This window comes from Rousettus aegyptiacus, unplaced genomic scaffold (genome assembly GCF_014176215.1).
Source record: "Rousettus aegyptiacus isolate mRouAeg1 unplaced genomic scaffold, mRouAeg1.p scaffold_m13_p_4, whole genome shotgun sequence".
Classification (NCBI taxonomy): domain Eukaryota; kingdom Metazoa; phylum Chordata; class Mammalia; order Chiroptera; family Pteropodidae; genus Rousettus; species Rousettus aegyptiacus.
In genome coordinates this window covers 24,023,957-24,042,056 of record NW_023416307.1, presented here as the reverse complement: position 1 = coordinate 24,042,056, position 18,100 = coordinate 24,023,957, and the positions used below count along the sequence as shown (strand labels likewise).

Below are 18,100 nucleotides of genomic sequence, written 5' to 3'. Positions count from 1 at the left end.
CATCTTTAGAGTGTACATTCTTAACAAATCACATTGTGTTAGATTACATTCTGCTAGGAGTTGTCCTATTCGTGAGAGATTTTTATCAAGGAAGAAGTAGCTTCAGCCCTATTTCCTTAAGACAGAAACTGGTGGAATCAATTATGAAAGGTATTACTCTGAATATGTACATATATATGATCTCTAAGAGCAGGAATAATTTTATGGTTTTCTTAAGTCATACTTGATTGGACATTTTTGGCAGGTAAATAATTATGTGTAGGAAGAGGAAGCTGTAACATTTCTTTTCTCAAAAAGCTTTGACCAAATTTCATGCTGAAAAGTACTAATAAATGGTTGGGAAAGGAGTGTCAGAAAAGCATTTTAGTCAAGATGTATTTGTTATCTATTGCTGCATAACAAGATTACTATAAACTCAGTGACTTAACACAAGATTTATTATCTCAGTTTTTGTATTAAGTGAGCGCAGTGACTATTATGAGGTAAACGTTTACAATTAGGTTTATAAAAGTAGAAAATGAATCTATCTTGAAAACATCTATTGCTTTGGAAACTTGTATTCTATCAAAGGTAACAATTACTTTAAACAGTCATCAAATTCTGTGACATTGCAGGAGGAGGAATAGTCCATAAACTATAAATTAAAACAAAATTGTTTCAAATCTCTGATGAATGTTTCACTTATAGCCCTTTGTTTCCATAGTTTGGTTTCTTTAGCATGGTTAAATTGTAACCTGAGCGGTACCTATTCAGTGATCCACAACAGGGTATTCTAATTTTTATTGTGCAATCGTTTATAAACTTTGGATCGTATCCACTTTACATGTAAGCAACACCAATGATGACTCTTAGGAAATCAGTGCTGTGTGGCTCTTTCCAACAATGCTGAGGATTATAGCCCAACATGCTTTTTTTTTTTTTTGTCTTTAAAGGCAAAGATTGAATTGCAACAGGATTAGTTCATCACCTGCTCATCAACCTCAGCTTCAGAAACTATTGCCTTTTTCAGAGAGGAAGTAGAAGACTGGGGAGCAGATCTGGAAAATTTGTTTTTTACTGGATAGCCTCCTATTGTTTGAATTTCTTTAGGTATTTTTACTACTTGCATGTATTATCTTACAATAACTACAAACCACAACTTTAAAAACAAAAAGTTAGCTACAGTTAAAAAAAAAAAAAAACCACATAAGCAGTTTTTTGTATATACCTTAAAGACAGTTGGTGCTTTCACCAAAATTCCTTGGAACTTACCGATATTCTTACTATAAAATTCTCTATTTATTATATTATGTAAAAACAAAGATGAATCTCTATATAGTATAAGAGCAAGTTAATTCTCTGTAGTCTTAGAGTCATGATACCAAAAATGAACTAGAGTCTTCAAAATTCATATCTCTTTTTAATCAAATGTTTTTATCCCATCTCAACAATTTTTGTTAAAAGAAATAAAATGGTCTGGGTTGAATTTAGTTAAATTGTCTCTTATTTCTTAACCTCCAAGCTCCAGTGAATGTGCTATGTGCAATGAAAATGCTTTTTTAAAAAAGGCAGAGAATCTAAACAAGTCATGAAAGGATTCAGTAACTGGGTAAGAAAGGGCTGACTGTGTAAGGTATTGAGGTTAAGGTGCTAGGAAACAAAATAGGCAGAGTCCAGGGTCCAAATTCACCCTGGAAACGAGCCCCGGAATACATTAGCTAATGCCATCTGTGCTCATCTGTGGCTCAGTTGTACTAGTAAATTAAGTTATTAATGAATAGAGGGCAAAGAGTTTTGGGTCACTTCCATTTCCATTCTTGGTGATGTAGGCCCACTTAGGCCTCCAAAGTCCAGATCCAAAATTGTTTTTGAAGATGTCCACAACAGAACCTAGGACATCCATGTTTATCAACAACTGGTTATAAAATGTTTTTTTCTTCAGCTCTACGTTGGTTCACAGAAACGGAATCAGTTATAGAAAACTTAAAAACAACTTGCTAACAAAGCCATCCGTTTTCCTTGACAACTTTTCAACATTCATTTAGCTTGATGGTTTTGTGCAAAAAAATTTTAGAGGTAGGAAAATTTACAAGATGGTCTATGCTAGAATACACAACCTCTGTACATAGGCCAAATATCTCTTTAATTAGCCTTAATATTTCAGATTTGTGGTTTTCAACCAGAGCACGATGGGCTTGACCTATGTACTATAGTTTGGAAAATCTATTACTGTGATTGAAATATACCTACTGTGCACCTATCCATCTTTGGTGTACACATTCACATACATGCATACACATTAGGGTCTATGTCACTGCATACCAGGTTTTTATCCTATTCCATTATAGTGCCTTCCCATGGTAGAGCAACTACCAACTGAACAGATTTTATCAAGCTTAATTTTCTTGAGTTGTCTTAGGAAAACAATAGTCAGATTCAATACACATTTTTAAATTACACATACTCTCCCATTCTGAGATGACTATTCTGAGTTTACCATTCAATTCTTCTGTTAACAGCACCCTTCTCTCAAACATATTCCTTACACCTTTATGATGACAAACTTCCAATTTATAATAATACAATGTAACATTACAAAAGATTGCCCTAATAAATTTTGAGTGAGTTTCTACGTAAGTATAATGCCTCCATAATATATTGACATTTGCTGCCATTTATTAAGTTCACTTTTATTGTTTTGGCTTCTAAAAAAATTTTTTTTATTCCCTTTTCACAAAATCACATTTAATGTAGTAAGGCACCACAGTCTTTGGATTGAAACCATAGGGCCTGATATCTAAATCATAATTCTTTACTGAAGCAGCCACAAAATTATAAAATTTTAATATTTCATTTGAAATAATCATCTTTGCTAATATCACTCAATATTTTTTAAAAAATATTTTAAAGCCATTTTTAAAAGTAAAAAAAAATTAGCAGCTTTGTTAATAAACCTGGAGGCAGCTGCCATGGGAGGGCTGTGGTGTGGCACTCAGCACTTGGACCCTGGAGTCAGACTCTAGGCTAGGAACCTAAGTGCTGTGGTTTCTAATTGTTTTGAGTTCTGTCACTTTATTTTTGAATCCTAATTGATTTTGCTCTTTCATTTCTTATATTAATTTTCCTAATGTATTTTAGTTCATTTTGGAATAATATAATGCTTCGGATCTGCTTTTTTGAGCACATATTTCTGGAACGCTTTTGTTATTTTACTTGTTTTTTGTATGAATTTAGCTTTCCTGAACTTTAAGAAGGAAGTGTGGTTCGGATAGCTTTTTTAACTTATGGCAGCGGGCTTTTAAAAATTTTCTGACTGTTCTCCTCCTCTGTGTTAGCCGGGACCTTCTCTTTCTTTCTTTGCTGCCTCTGTCCTGCTAAATTTTGGTTGTGCTCCCAGTCACTTCTCCTTAGTGTGAGGCCCTAGCCTTAAAGTGAAACTCATGGTTTCACTTCAGTTTTGAGAGTTCATGGGATTAAATCACTCTTACTCTTGTAGGCTTTCCTTTGAGATCCTCAGTTTCCCAGTTACCTAAGCTGTGTGACCTTGGAAAATCACTCTGCCTCTCTGTGCCTAATTTTCCCATTTACAAAATAGAAAATGTAATAGGATAATGAGTTTTCACTCAATGTGGTTAAAACACTGACACTCAGTGATCACTTTTTAAATTTGTTTAATAAGTAAAATATCCATCTGCATTTTCTTTGTGAACTCATATTTAAATTGCAGCTCTCAGGTCAGCTGATCACCACTATCTGAAATCTTCAGTGCCTCAGGAAGCCTATTCAAGAGCTAACTACAGTTAAAGCTTTAATTGATCCAATAAACATACCTCACACTATTTTATTATTAATAAAAGATTAAAGAGAAAGGAAAGGTGTTCCTTGTGATCCTACTGAAGACACAAATGCCCTTGTCTCTGTGTTTAGTCATTTCTCATTACATTTGTTCCACTTGTTTCCCTCCCTAGGCTTTCTAAGAACTTAGAGGTAACTTTATTTGTATATAATCACAAAGGACTTTCTCAACACCTGGAACCATTAGCAAAGGTGGCAAACAATCTTTTTAGAAAGGCCCTGAAGAAACTTTTCTTAAAAGTTGAGAGCATTTTTAAACGTTTTTGAAATTTTCATTTTTTTTATAGCTTATGATTTACTGCTTCAAATTTTTATCACATATAGGAAAAGTGTGATGCTTCTTTAACCTGTTAGATCATATTTTTTTCCTTTTTAAGCAACTTTGCTTTAAAACATATAAATACCAAAAAAAGCTAACCAACCAAATTTTTGACATTCAGGTTGCCAAAACATCAACCTAGGATTTATCTAGAAAAATATGACCACAAATCCAAAAGTATGTGTTGAGGGAACTAAATGTAATATGGGATTCTGGTTTAAATCCTGGACCAGGAAAATTTTTTTTCTCCTTTTTCTAAAAAGGAAGTTATTGGGAAAATTGATGAAATTAAAATAATAGAGATTATATAAGAGAATGAGCTTAAAACATTTGGGGTAAAGAGGCATCATGCCTGTAACATACACTCAAAGAAAGAGTGCAGAAAAAGAGGATATGAAAGCAAATGTAGGAAAATGTTAACATCTGGGGACTCTCGGGGATGGGTATATGGGAATTCTTTGTACTATTCTCTTACAACTTTAGTGAAAGTCTGAAACTGTTTCAAAATAAAAATGGTTTTTAAAAGTTGGGGGTTAAGAAGCAGAAAGATAGTAAGATTAATGTCCCTGAGGGTCTCTTTGAGCACTTGCGGCATTGTTAAATGCTACATGTGGAAGGCAAAGACCTTATTTTAAAAGAAAAGTTGGAGGCTTAGAGTGCCTCAATTATTTGGTTAGGAAGGCCAGTATAAAATCACTCCCTAGAAAGCACTCACTTTAATAGGTGCACTGAGATCTGATTCAATAAGCTGCCATTTCATATTAGCAGAATCCATGGTATCCTAGTGCACTGATAACTCAGGCTAAGGCCATTAGAAATAGCAAGCACTATCAGATTGGTAAAGATGAAGTTGAATTATTATGCTCAGTTAGCACGTGGGCAATAATGGTGCTTGTAATTTGTTGGTGGGATTTAAGGCTTGTATAATCTAGTATAATCTTTTCGAGGAGTAAATCAGGTTGTATTTATTATATTTTAAATGTTCATATCCTTTGACTTAAAAATTTATCCTAAGGTAATAGTGGAACAAGTGAACAAAGATGTATATACACAGATGTTTACTCTGTCATAGCAAAGAACAGGAGACTTTATATGTCCCTTGATAGAAGATTATGTTATGGGTTATCCATAAAAAAGAGCATTCTTCAGCCATCACAAAGTATGAGATAAATGACAGAAAGCTATAACCCTAACACAGTAAATGAAAAACCAGGTTGCAGAATAGTGTGCATAGTATGATCTTATGTTTATTTACATTTAAAATAGATATATTACACAAACTTTTTGAAGATTGAAAGAACATATGCCAAAAAAAAAAAAATTGTGGGTAGGTAGTTAGAAGAATATACGCTGTATTACCTGTGGCAGACGACATAATTTGCAAGGCCTGGCAAAAAATGAGAATGTGGAGTCCCTCATTAGAAAATTAAGAATTTCAAGATGATGATGACAGAGTATTGAGCCACATGTGGGCCTTTCTAAGTGCAGGGCCCTTTGTAGCTACATAGGTTGCATGTCCATGAAGCTGGCCCTATCTATGTACTACTCTATACACTTAGTTTTTTGCTACACTATCCTATACATTACACAACAAAATAAATGCTAGGATATACACTACACTAAGGGGTAGTATACGGATGGGTGGGTAGAAATATACATGTTGTCTACACCCTGACACACACACTTTGTTATGTTAGGTAGAGTAATAAGAGATATGTGCAATCCAAAGTGTGTTTGAATTATTCCTAAAAGAATGCTAAGATTAGAGATTTGCCAGTGTACCCTGGATCACTTCACGTGCCACAAGAGTACCTCCAAGAGGACTGAGAGATTCAATGAGGAGACAGAAATGTGCAGCTCTCAAAAGAGATTTCTGTGCATATTTTAATTACTTTTAAAGAGTTTTCATGATAAATCAGGATAAATGGTGTGTAATTTTTCCTCCTTTTATGTAGCAAGTAGAAGAAAATAAGAACAAAAATTATAAACAGGAATTTCCTATCTCTAGGGAAAAAAAAGGCCCTTCTAGGCCACCTAGATATCAATATTTTTCCACTGATATAAATAGTTCTATAATGTCCCTGAATAACCAAATAATAGTATTACCAGTCATTAGTTGACTTGATCTGTCTACAAGTTAAATGTTTCCTCTGATGCTTCTATTTATAAGAACTAAAAACCTGGGAAGTCCAATTTGGAATCAGCATGGTAGCTTATGTTCTGCCATGTAGAACATCAAGGTTTGATTAGGCAGATCTTAGAGTTGTGGCCAAAAGACAAGAGAACAAGATATTCTGATATCTAATGGGCTCTAAATAAGATAGTCTAACACTTAGCAGGCTCTGATTTTTATTAGTTACGAGGACGGCAACTTTTAACGGGGTCTAATGAGTGTTGGCACAAGCACAAAGGTGAAAGGACAAGGCTTTTCAGGATTCAAATGAGTGGGGAAGCGATGAGAAAAACATTAAGATTTGTTGTTAAAGAACTTTTTTAAGTTCATCATAAGGTAATGAGTAGTGACTAAGTCTAAATGACACACCAGGAGCTATAGACCTTGACTTCAAAGGCATCTGGAGAATCTGTTGAAACTATGTGAGAAATTCTCCAAGAGACTTTAGGGTTTTGTATAACATAGTGACAGAAGTATAAACAGAAAGCTGATAAATTCTATGAGGTGTTGTGTATTTCAAGATTACTTTCTGTGCCTTAAAATGTTCAATCTTGTACTATTTTTTAATTCATTTTCCAGAATTATATGTATATACATGGTACCATATGCCACATATAATCTATGCTCGGTAATAGAGAAAAAGAACTAATAAATACATCAGAGTCTTATTTATATGTGATTATCCAAGGAAGTCATTTGTTTTAGGACATCAGTTCTGTCTTCATTAAAGTTATTAAAATCACTCATACTCATGACATTTAATTTTCACTAGTTTGACTAACACTATTATTCTCAAATTTCCAAATGGGATACTTATAGTCCAGGTGTAAGGTATTATGGAAAGTAAGAATCTATCATTTCCACAAATGCAAAAAAAGCCTCTGTTTAATGCACTTGCCCTTTGTTATCTCCACAGATACTTAATTGCTTCTACCTTAAATATTACAATGACATTTTCTTTTCAAAGATATTATATGCACACATGTGCTTGACATGAAATGATATCCTCTGAAGACTGAATGGGCTATGATTCAAGAAATACTGAGTTCTCCGGGAATGATTGTGTTGTACTTGATGAGAACGTTGAAGTGAGAATTCAAGCACAAAATAGGTGGTTGAACTAGATAATACTCGTGCTCTTTTCCAACTCTGAAACATCAGGAATATGAAACAATTCTTATAGGTCTTAAACAGAGCAGAGGATGGTAACAAGGAGAATGGAGAGGAGGCAGATGAGAAACATCAGGAAGATATCCTATTTATTCAATACAATTTGCCATTGATTGACAATGGAACACAGGAGAAAAGGATGAAGAATCAAAAACACAAAGTTTTCAGCTCAAGAATCGAAGCAGAGTAGCACCACTGATAGAAATGAGAATTAAGAATTAACAGGTTTTTTTTTTTTTCATTATTTGTGAAGTAATCCCCTGAACAGAATGACTAAAAATAGAGAAGTTAACTCTGAATTTCTTTTTTGTTTGTTGGTATCAGAGATGGTTCCAGACGATCAGTCCAGATGCAGCAGGAGACTCCACTCCTGGCTGGACCTGTGAAGACATGGCCCAGGGCAAGAGGCTGGTAGAGGGAAACTAGAATGCCTGGCAAATGGGCTGGAAATTTGGGAGCAGAGGGAAAACAGTTAATAGAGATGCATTTTGCTTCTTTGGGTATTTACTCAAGAACTGGGACAGGCCTGAGTCTTCAAGGAGCTGGAGAAGGCAGGGGAGGCCAGAGGATGCAAGATTTAAGCTAAAAACACTGAACTCAGGATAGACTTTAAAAGCTCAATGGAGCCAGTCTTTTAGAAGAATGTCAAGAAAAATGCTAATTGAAAATACTCAAGAAAAAAACTAGAGGCGAAAAGGGACACAGGAATGAATATATTGTATAAATCTATTCAGAAAGTCTGTCCTGAAATATTAATTATTTGGTACATTTTTTGAGTAAAAGTGATATAACCATTATGTTACATTTACAGTACTTTGAAATTTTGCATGACACAGCATTACTTACTGTGATGCCTCATTATTCTTATTTTAACTCTGTCCTTACCTTAGGCTGAAACCACCTTACATGCAATGTTAGACGAGATCTAGTAGTCCCAAAGTATGTTTCAGGAACCAGTACCATCAACATTAAGTGAGCACTTGTTAGAAATTCGAATCGTCAGATGATGTCTCAGACTTACTAAATAAGAAATTCTGGGGATGGAGTCCGCCAATTTGGGTTTTAAGTCTTGCAGGTGGTTCTAAAGGCCTCTACAATTGGGAACTACTGCCTTAGGCGTTTCAGAGATGCACTTCTTTAAAGCCTCTTTAGGAAAAAATACTCTCATTTTCTGTCTACTCAGCATTACTCTCACTTCTGATTTCTAAATGTATAGTGGTTTTTTCCAACACCAAAGATTTCTGTGACCCCAGCTGGATAACCTACAATTTAACTCAGCTTTGATACTACCGGGAGATAGTGTCAGATAGCACAGGTTAAGGACTCCCTGCCCCACTTCAGACACGAATCACAAGTTCAGGCGGTCACCTGTGCTTCTGACTGACCAGTTATAAACGGGAGGTTCATATAACCCCTTCCTGGAGTTCGATGAATTTGCTAGAGCAGCTCATAGAACTTAGCAAAACAGATTACTTACTGGGTTACGGTTTATTATAAAAGGACATAACTCAGCAACAGCCAGAAAGAGATGCATGGGGCAAGAGAATGGGGAAAGGGGCATAGAACTTCCATGTCGTGGTCAAGTTCACCACCCTCTCAGCACTTCCATGTGTTCACTAAATAGAAGCTCTTGAAACCTGTTCTTTTTGGGTTTTTATGGAGGTTTCATTATGGAGGCATGTTGAATAGATTATCCGCTATTGAGTTAAACTCCAGTTCCTCTCCCCTGCCCAGAGGTCAGAGAGGGGTAGGACTGAAAGTTCCAAGGCCCTAATAGTTACTTCCCCTAACAACCAGCCTCCCTATCCTTACGGACTTTCCAAAAGTCATCACATTAACATAAACTCAGATGTGGGTGAAAGGGGTTTGTTATGAATGACAAAAGACATTCAATTTTATTCTGAAACTATTTCTGAGCTGAAAAAGAAAGATGCCCATACAACTCATCACTCCAGAAATTATAAAGGTTTAAGGTGTTATGTGTCAGGAACCATGGAGGAAAACCAAATATATATTTCTTCATATAAATCACAATATCACTGAAGTCCAGCAGAGATATGTGTTATAGGCCAGGGAGGTAGAATGATTATTTTGTCTGTTCAGGCTGCTATAACAAAATACTATAGACTGTGTGGCTTATAAACAATAGAAATTTATTTCTCACAGTTCTGCAGGCTGGGAAGTCTAAGATCAAAGTGATGGCTAATTTGGGGTCTGGAGAGAACCCACTTCCTCAAAGACTGCCATCTTCTCACTGTAACTTCACTTGGCAAAAGGATGAGGAATCTATCTGGGGCCATTTTTATAGGGGCATTAATCCCATTCATGAGGGTTTCACCCTCATGACCTAATTACTTCCCAAAGGTCCCACCTACAAACCCCGTAGCACTGGATATGAAGTTTTAACACATGAATTCATTGGGAGGCATAGAGGGGGGCTACACAAACATTCAGTCCATAGTAATGGTCTACTAGAAATGGTGGGGGTCTTGCAGATAGTCAGACCTGGAATCAAACTGGGGCTCCAGCACTTGTTAATTGTATAGGGTCTTGAGCAAGTTGCTTAGCCTCTCTGAACCTCAGGTTCCTCATATCGAAAATGAACACTGAAGTTTATGTACCTACATGGTAATCAGGGGTTCTGGCTCTGGTGTCAGGCCCATTTCAAATGCCACCTCTTCTATTTAATGTGTGATCTTGGGCAAATCACTAAACCTCTCTGTGCTTCAAATGTCTGATCAGTAAAGTGAGTAATAATAGACCCGCTGTGAGGATTCAATGAGTTAGTATGTATCATTTGCTTAGAAGACTGCCTACCACATAGTTGCTCAATAATTGTTATCTATTTATAAGAGTAGTAATACAAATAAAAATGATAATAATACTCATAAATAAAATACCCATACCTAGAATATGGTAGGTACTCAACATGTGGTAACAATTATTATTGTCATAAAATCCTTCTCATAAAGCATAGATTTATAAGAGGTTCCAGTATATAGATACCCCCTGATACTTTTATATATTCTTTGTATTCTAATGTTTTCCCTCCCCTCTGAATAAGCTCTATGGATTACATAAATATCAATTTCCTGATTTTGATAGTGTACTATAGTTATATGAGATGCTATCATGGGGGGTGGGGCTGAGTGAAGGGTATATACTTTTATACAATTTTTTTTTTGCCAACTCTTGTGAATCTGTAATTATTTAAAAATAAAAAGTAAAAAAAAATAGAGGTAAGGAACTTGTCTGAAGTAAGAATATTGGGGTAAGAGGTTGGATTTATAATCCATCTACTCCTCAGTTCCTTTTTTCCTAGTCTCTAGAATCCTCACTTCCCCTTTACCTTTTTAGGATACTGGAAACCATGGGAGCCTGACCAGTAAAAGGTAGTCCAGGCTTCCACATCAGGTAAGGTATGGATTTGCAGAATATCTGATCTGTGGAATTCTAAATGTAAGGAACAATGTAATCTATGTAATTTCATCATCTAACAGTTTCTGGTTATCTGTTATATAATGGTAGAAATGCAAATAACAACAAAGGAGATGTGCTCCTCTTGACCAAAGTTGTAAATCCAAATATTTTCCTCATAGACATATTGTCACATATGACTAGATTCTATGACCTAGTCAGGTAAGTACCTATTCATATAGGTACTGTTCACGTAAGTAAGGACCTTAAAGATTAAATAAGCCTTGTAGGCTAACCTGAAACATCTACCCTCTAGTTATGGTCATTTTCTTATATGTCAAAGAACTAACTTGTAATCAAACTTTTGAAATACTACCCATTTGTGAGTCACTATACTTGGTTGATGCTATTAACACAAATTTTTTAATTAAGGAAAGGCAGTGATCTTTCGAGGCTCACAGATTTCACGCTTCCAACTAGTGTTCTACTTTACACTGTCTCAAAGTTCTCACTACTCCCCCATCCCCAAGTTCCTCAAATTGTTAGATCAAGGGAACTTTTTTTTAAGGAACACTTTTTAATGTCTAGTTCTTGGGAACTCTGAGAAACACTGTTCTAAGTCATATAATCGGTCTCCTTGACTATTTGGCTTAAGTGGCTCCTTCTGTGATATTCATACTTAAAAAATTAAAAACAAGTAGTGTGTGTATAAATATATATATATATAAATGAGTAATGTGTGTGTGTGTGTGTGTGTGTATCTCCTTTCATTTTCCAATATTTTAGGCCCAAATATAGAGCGAGTGAAAAAGACTTAAGAAAAATCTATGCATGTTTGTCTGGTGGCTATAAAAATAGGTATCAACTAATAATCAATGATTTGTGCACATGAATTATAAGTTTTTCTCCAATAAATTAGTTTAAACTAAGCTTAAAAATACTAAGTTAAAGAAAAACTGAGTGGTTCATCTCTCTCAATCAAAAGGCTTTTACATCATCATTTCTTACCATTTAGGAATTTCAGTCAAAATAGTGCTTTTTTCCAGACTCCTCAAGTTGCAAGTCAAAACATTTTTTCCAATAAAGAAGAATAAATGAAGTCCCTCAATACCGGATAACTATGTTTCCTATGAAAATAAAGGTATACTGTAATACTAAACACTGTAAAACTAAAGGTTCAATGTTTTTCTCTAAAAAAAAGGATCAGTCCAACTATAAAAAACAAAAACTACACTTTAGTTAAGATTTAACAACATGTAAAATTGTTTCTTGTTTCAGCAAATAATACTTAGAGTTTTGCTCAAGAAATCACACATAATTCTCCAAACAGTAACCAAAACTATAAAATCCATAGTCTAGAAAAGGATTCCACAATCTTCAATTTAACAGATATGTCATGAGAATACTCCAAACTGCTTAAACGAAAATTATTAATTATAATTCTTTTTGAAATTACATTTGATCAACTAAAACTCCATGTAAAGCTCCAAATCCTCTCACAAATCTCTGCTACAGAAGAAAGTTTCTTAATTCAGAAAGTGACTAAGAGAATTTCATGACACATGGAAAGCAATTAGCTCCATAATACTTCAGAGTTTTCCTAAAGTAATAACAAGTCAGGATATTAAATTACCTGACATTGAATACCTTGTCTGAAAACAGGTCTCGTGCTTCTCTTTATTTCACTTCATAGGTGTTGCATTTTTTACAAATTGAAGGCAAGACCTTCCACTGGCAAAAAGATTACAACTTGCTTTATTGCCATACTCACTTTATTACAGTGGCCTGGAACTGGACCCACAATATCTCTGAGGTACGCTTGTATAGGTTTTATCGTGTTTGATAACTATATTTCATATGCACAAAAAAAATTTCTGTTAAATAGTCTATGTTAAAATGGTATTGGTGGCTGCATTTTACTACTTTCTTAGTTCAGCAAGTTTAATTTCTTAAATCGCCCATCTACGGTTAGAGCTACCACATATTGCCAGTTAGGTTGCCAATCTGCATTTAGAACTATTACCGAATACCAGAAGAACTTCTTTACCTCTCTGATAAATTATATATCTTCTATCTGGCAACAACTGGAAGTACAGACACCAAACATGTAAACTGGATGGTAATGGGCAGTGATAATTTCAATGAAAAATTTAGTACAGCAAACAGACTACCTAAGCATTATAATTAAGAATAACCGTTCATCTTAGCAAAGTGCATCACAACTACTTTTAAACGTGTAAGGGAGGTTTGCCCTGAAACCTATGTGTGATCTACTCCCTGAACCTTAACTCTGGAATGCACAAGATACCAAGTTAAGAATTCTTAGAAGAAACCCAGAGTAAATTAGAAGCAATAACAACTCAAGCCACATTTTTTAATCAGGAAGTGTTAGCCTGTTTTTAAATTTGTGGAACATACTCTCAAAGTACCTTAGATTCAGGTCTTGCATTTGATAAGTAGTCACTGAGAGCATGTAAAGTGCCAAGTACCACTAGGTGCTGGGTATACAGAGAATAAAACAAATATGGTCCTTGACTTCAGAGAGCTTTTTGACTAAAGAGAAAGACAGACCTTCGACAGACATTAAACAAATAATAATAAAAATAACCGAAATTATAAGTTGTGGTTATTTCCTGTTTGCATTGCATCTTATGCCATTTTAAAAGTATTCTGCAGAGAATCTCAAGTTGTTTAATCATTAGAGACAATCATTTGTATCTGGGAGATGTAAAGATATAATGGTAGACAATTTCATTACCTTTATCATGAGAGCTATCATGGAATTTATTCCAAATACAAAATATCCATCTATACATACATGCTGACAAGACAACTTCTAACTATAGGGTGGGAATTCACCAGTAATTTGTTTTCTTGAATTCTGCTCAGGACAAAAATCCATGTTGGTGGAACACACACATATTCCAGCTTTTCGGCTGAATTTTCTTATTCTAACACATTCTTCAAATATCAGTGCTCCAGTGCATATCATTTAAATTTAAAATTGGCACCGAATTTACATTCAAGTTAACCTTCATGTGCATTATTTCTAGCTACGGCTTCTGTTTGCGTAGGCAAGTCAAAGTATACAAAATATTGAGGACTTTATAAGCATTATTCTCATTTTAAACGTTTTATCTCTGCACTTTGTTCTACTTAAAAACATACCAGTAAGGAAGTGCGAGGGAAGTGGACGAGGAATAAGAGTTACCAAAATAGTCTGAATCAGGGTCTTTTCCCCCTATCTCGCCAAATTTTAACACATCCAAGGCTTCTACACACACACTCCTTCAGTTGCTGCTACTTCCGTTTCCTGCACATTTGACGTGCTATTAAGTACATTTTAAAATTATTTTTCTCCCTTTTAATGAAATACCTGAGTACGTTCTCTTGCAGCTTGTCTAATTTCTGCCTCTGGCAATAATATCCCTGGTGAAGATGTATACCCTTGGATTTTATTTACTTTCTCAACAGAATTACAACATTACATTACGATGTCAGATACCACAGTCCCCCTCTTGCTGAATTTAGTACTTTGTAGCCAAGTAACTTCTTTAACTTTCTAGGACATAATACCTAGGCGGTGATCTTCACAGGATCATCAGCGCTTCCCAAGTTCCTACCTGTTGCGGGGACTTGGTCAGAAAGGTTGAATCAGACTGGTCTAATGCGTCCTTATCCTTTACCGCCTACGGTCCCTCCTCCCGCTTTCTGTTGTGCCTCCTGAACGCAAGTCACCCCAGTCCAGGGCCCAAGGCCCAGCCCTGGGACGCGAGGCACCTTCTGCCAGGGAACGGAGTTAGGTGGGGACAAGGGGGTGTCCCGACCCGAGGCGCAGCTCTCCCTTTAGTAAGGCCAGCAGAGTGCGCAAGGAAAACCCTGGAAGAGAGAGCACTTGAGAAGAAAAGAACGTACTTTAACTCAACCCTATAACTGGAGCAAACCAAGTCGTTACGGCCTTCTCCGTCCCCTTCCCACCTCTCCTCAAGTCTAATTCTTTTTCGCTTCCTCCCCCTCGCTCTGGAGCCAGGTGGTCTCTCCCTGCCCTGCCCCCGCCGCGGCCCTCCCCTCCCAACCTTTCAGGCCTCTAGCCCCTTCCTCCCGGCGCCGCCCGCTTTCCCTTTTCGTTCGCTCTTCCGCCCCAGCTCCCCATCGTCCCTTCTGATTGGTCGAGCGCACCGGAGCCTGGTTGGCCAATCGGCGAGCTGGGCTGGCGGTGATGGGCGTGACCGCGGTGCCGGGGCCCTCACATCGAGGCTGCCTCCCCCTCTCAGCCGGCAGCACATTCCGCCGCCGTTGCCGCCGCCCGGCCCCGCAGTTGTTTTAGCCGGAGCTGCCGTCGCGCTGGGGTTAGGGCGGGGGGGTGGGACGGGCGGGGAGAGAAGGAGAAGGCCGCGGCAGAGGGAGGCGAGAGGAGGAAGGAAGCGGCGGCGCGGCGAGCTCAGCAGCTCAGGCGGCGGCCCGGTTCCTGGGAGTGTCGGTGCGGCGTGGTGGTTGGGGCGGATCCCGCGGGGCCCGGGCGGGGGAAGGAGTCACCGGCCCGGCCATGGCGGACAACGAGAAACTGGACAACCAACGGCTCAAGAATTTCAAGAACAAAGGCCGCGACTTGGAGGTAAACTCAGGGACGCCGGAGAGGTGGGGACCGTGGACCTCAGGCGGATCTCCGCCGGGACTTCGAGTGTGGGGAGTAGGGGCGGGAGCCGCCGCCGGGCCGCGGGGGAATGGCGCTGGGGGCTGGCCCGCCCGTGACGCCTCTGCTGAGGCGCCGGGAAGTTTGTGTCGGGCCTGGTCCGCCTCCGCCGGGGCGCGAGGTGCCAGGGCACGGCCAGCGCGGCCTAGGCCTGCCCGGCGGAGCCGGTCCGGCGCGGGTGCGAGGGGCCGGGCGATGCGGCGGGGAGGCCGGGCGCGGCAAGTGCGGAGGAAGCGTGCGTCTGCCGCGCTGCCCCGGCCCCGCTGCGGCCCTCACCCGGCAGCGGCGGAGATTCCGGCTCTAGCTCCGGCACCGGCGTCTGGCGCCGCGGAAAGGAGTGCGGTGGGAGGTGGGGGGCGGGGGAGGCGAGCGTGTGGCGACCGAGTGGGGCTCGGAACTTCCTTAGCGAGGCCCGAGGCGTCTCCACTTAAAGGCATTTTTTCTGGTCTTCCCGACTCCCGCTTTACCCTGCCTCCTCCCAATATCCGAACTACAGGAGTCAACTTCTCCGTTGAAAAAAACACCCCCGACGTGAGAGGCCATCCTGGTGATGCTAACAGTGCCTTCCTGCGGCCTGTGTTTTACTATGGATATAGCTGATTCAAGATGTGGCTCACGGTGTGCCCTCTTCCAGGCAAAGGATGCCCCTAATTTCAGCTTGTTCACAAATCTGTTTACCCCTTCTTGAGAGACCACCAGCTGCATTCTTACATATAAAGTCCAAAGGGTTATACAAAGCTGTCATCCTCTAGTCTACAGTATCCTTTCCCTCCACCTGCTGGTGGTGGTAGTGGGGGATGGGGTGGGCTATGGAATGGCACCGTCGCGTTTTATTACTTTAAGACAGGGTGAAAAAAAATCATTACATATAGCTGCTCCCGAGATGCTTAGGCTACATAAGGTGTGTGGGGAAAATAGACGCGCGCGCAAACACTCCCCATGGATTTTTGATAGAAGACTTTTCCCTTCGGTTGTAAGAGTCTAGGTAGAGTTTTTAATCCATTCTGCATCTAAATAAAAAGTTTAGCTTTTAAGAGAAAGTGGTCAAATAGTATTTTTTTTTATATTGTTCCTCTATACTTTGTTATACTGAGATCTTCAAATTCCCATCACCTGTCTCTGAACTTTGAGCATTTGTTGATATAGTAACTATTTCCGGCTTTCCACAGAGCTATTTAATCTCTATGGTAGTTTGTGCTTTCTTAGTGACTTTCATAATTTGAGGGACTATTAAGTGGCTGGGGCTGGCTTGTTAATTCTTTGACTATTTTAATGTTAACATGAGACATTCTTGTTATCCTTTTTTTAATGAAAACATTTTAACAGCTTTATTGAGAACTCACATGCTTTAGAAATCACCATTTAAGTGTACAATTTGTGGTTTTCAGTAAGTTTATCTTTGTGTAATGTTATAATTTTTTTACTAATATGGGTGAATATTTAAATGAGAAAAAATCATAAATGACAAAACTTAATAAATGCCACAAAGTTACAAAATCCCCCAAAATAGCAACTAGATGCTTGACAAAAATCGCTTTTCTTTATTTCTGGCAAATTTTTTTTTTAACAACTTCATTGAGATGTAATTTTCATACCATACAGTTCACCCATTTAGGTTAGAGTGGCTTTCGATGTTTTTACATAGTTGTGCAACCATCAGTACAATCGTTCTTAAAACAAAACATTTTTATCACGCCAGAGAGAAACCCAGACTCATTAGCAGTCACTTTTCATTTCCCAGTCACTCATCATCTTTTCAGATTTGCCCATTCTGGACATTTCATATAAATGGAGTTATACAATATGTGATCTTTTGTTACTGCTTTCTTTCAGGTTGTATAATGTTTTTAAAGTTCACACATGTAATAAGGATGTATAAGTGCTTCACTCCTTTTCATGACTGAATAATATTTCACTGTATGGATATACCACATTTTGTTTATCCATTCATCAGTTGATGGACATTGCATTATTTCTGTTTTTAGCTATTTAGCATAATGCTGTTGTGAACATTCATTTACACATTTTCCTGTGTTTTCATTTCTCTCTGGTTGTATACCCAGGAGTGGAATTACTGGGTCACAAGGTAACTTTATGTATAACCTTTTGTGGGACTACCAAACTGTTCTCTAAAGTGATCCTTTTTAAATTGTTGGTCCCCTTACTGTGTATCTCTTATTACTTTAGTCAAAATAAGGTTAAATGCTGACCGTATTAGAACAATATTATAAAATGTGATTTTTTAAAGTAACTATAAATACACATTAGGCAAGGGGTTTTTTTGTTTTTTTGTTTTTTGTTTTTGAGAAGTTCATAGTGCTTTATGGACATTCTCTGCTAACTTTGATAATCCTGTATGTACATTAGGAATATTTTTACTTTTCCACCTAAGCAAATCACAGATTACTCTAATGGAAAGTCACTTTCTCCTCACTTCTGATTTACTCAAAGTCTTATATACTTGTAATGAAATAGAAAACATCTTTTATTATCC

The 18,100-nt window shown here is 37.9% G+C and overlaps 2 protein-coding genes across 8 annotated transcripts in view; one reads left to right on the top strand and one right to left on the bottom strand.

Annotated features, from left to right (window-relative positions):
- Positions 1–14,822, bottom strand: part of ARL14 (ADP ribosylation factor like GTPase 14) — a 98,299-nt gene extending 83,477 nt beyond the window's left edge. For 5 of the 7 annotated variants that reach the window (XR_004950622.1, XR_004950623.1, XR_001597461.2 and 2 more), the window contains exon 1: positions 14,537–14,822. The gene's annotated coding sequence lies outside the window, so the exon portion shown is untranslated. Of the gene's footprint in view, positions 1–908; positions 12,041–14,536 lie in introns of those variants that run through there. The other 2 variants (XR_004950621.1, XR_001597462.2) reach the window with 2 other exon arrangements.
- A 450-nt stretch (positions 14,823–15,272) lies between these two features.
- The window catches only part of KPNA4 (karyopherin subunit alpha 4), a 52,747-nt gene continuing 49,919 nt past the window's right edge, over positions 15,273–18,100 (top strand). The window contains exon 1 of the mRNA XM_016149119.2: positions 15,273–15,528. Within this exon, the coding sequence (XP_016004605.1) occupies positions 15,460–15,528 (69 nt within the window). The 5' untranslated portion in view covers positions 15,273–15,459. The remainder of the gene's footprint in view (positions 15,529–18,100) is intronic.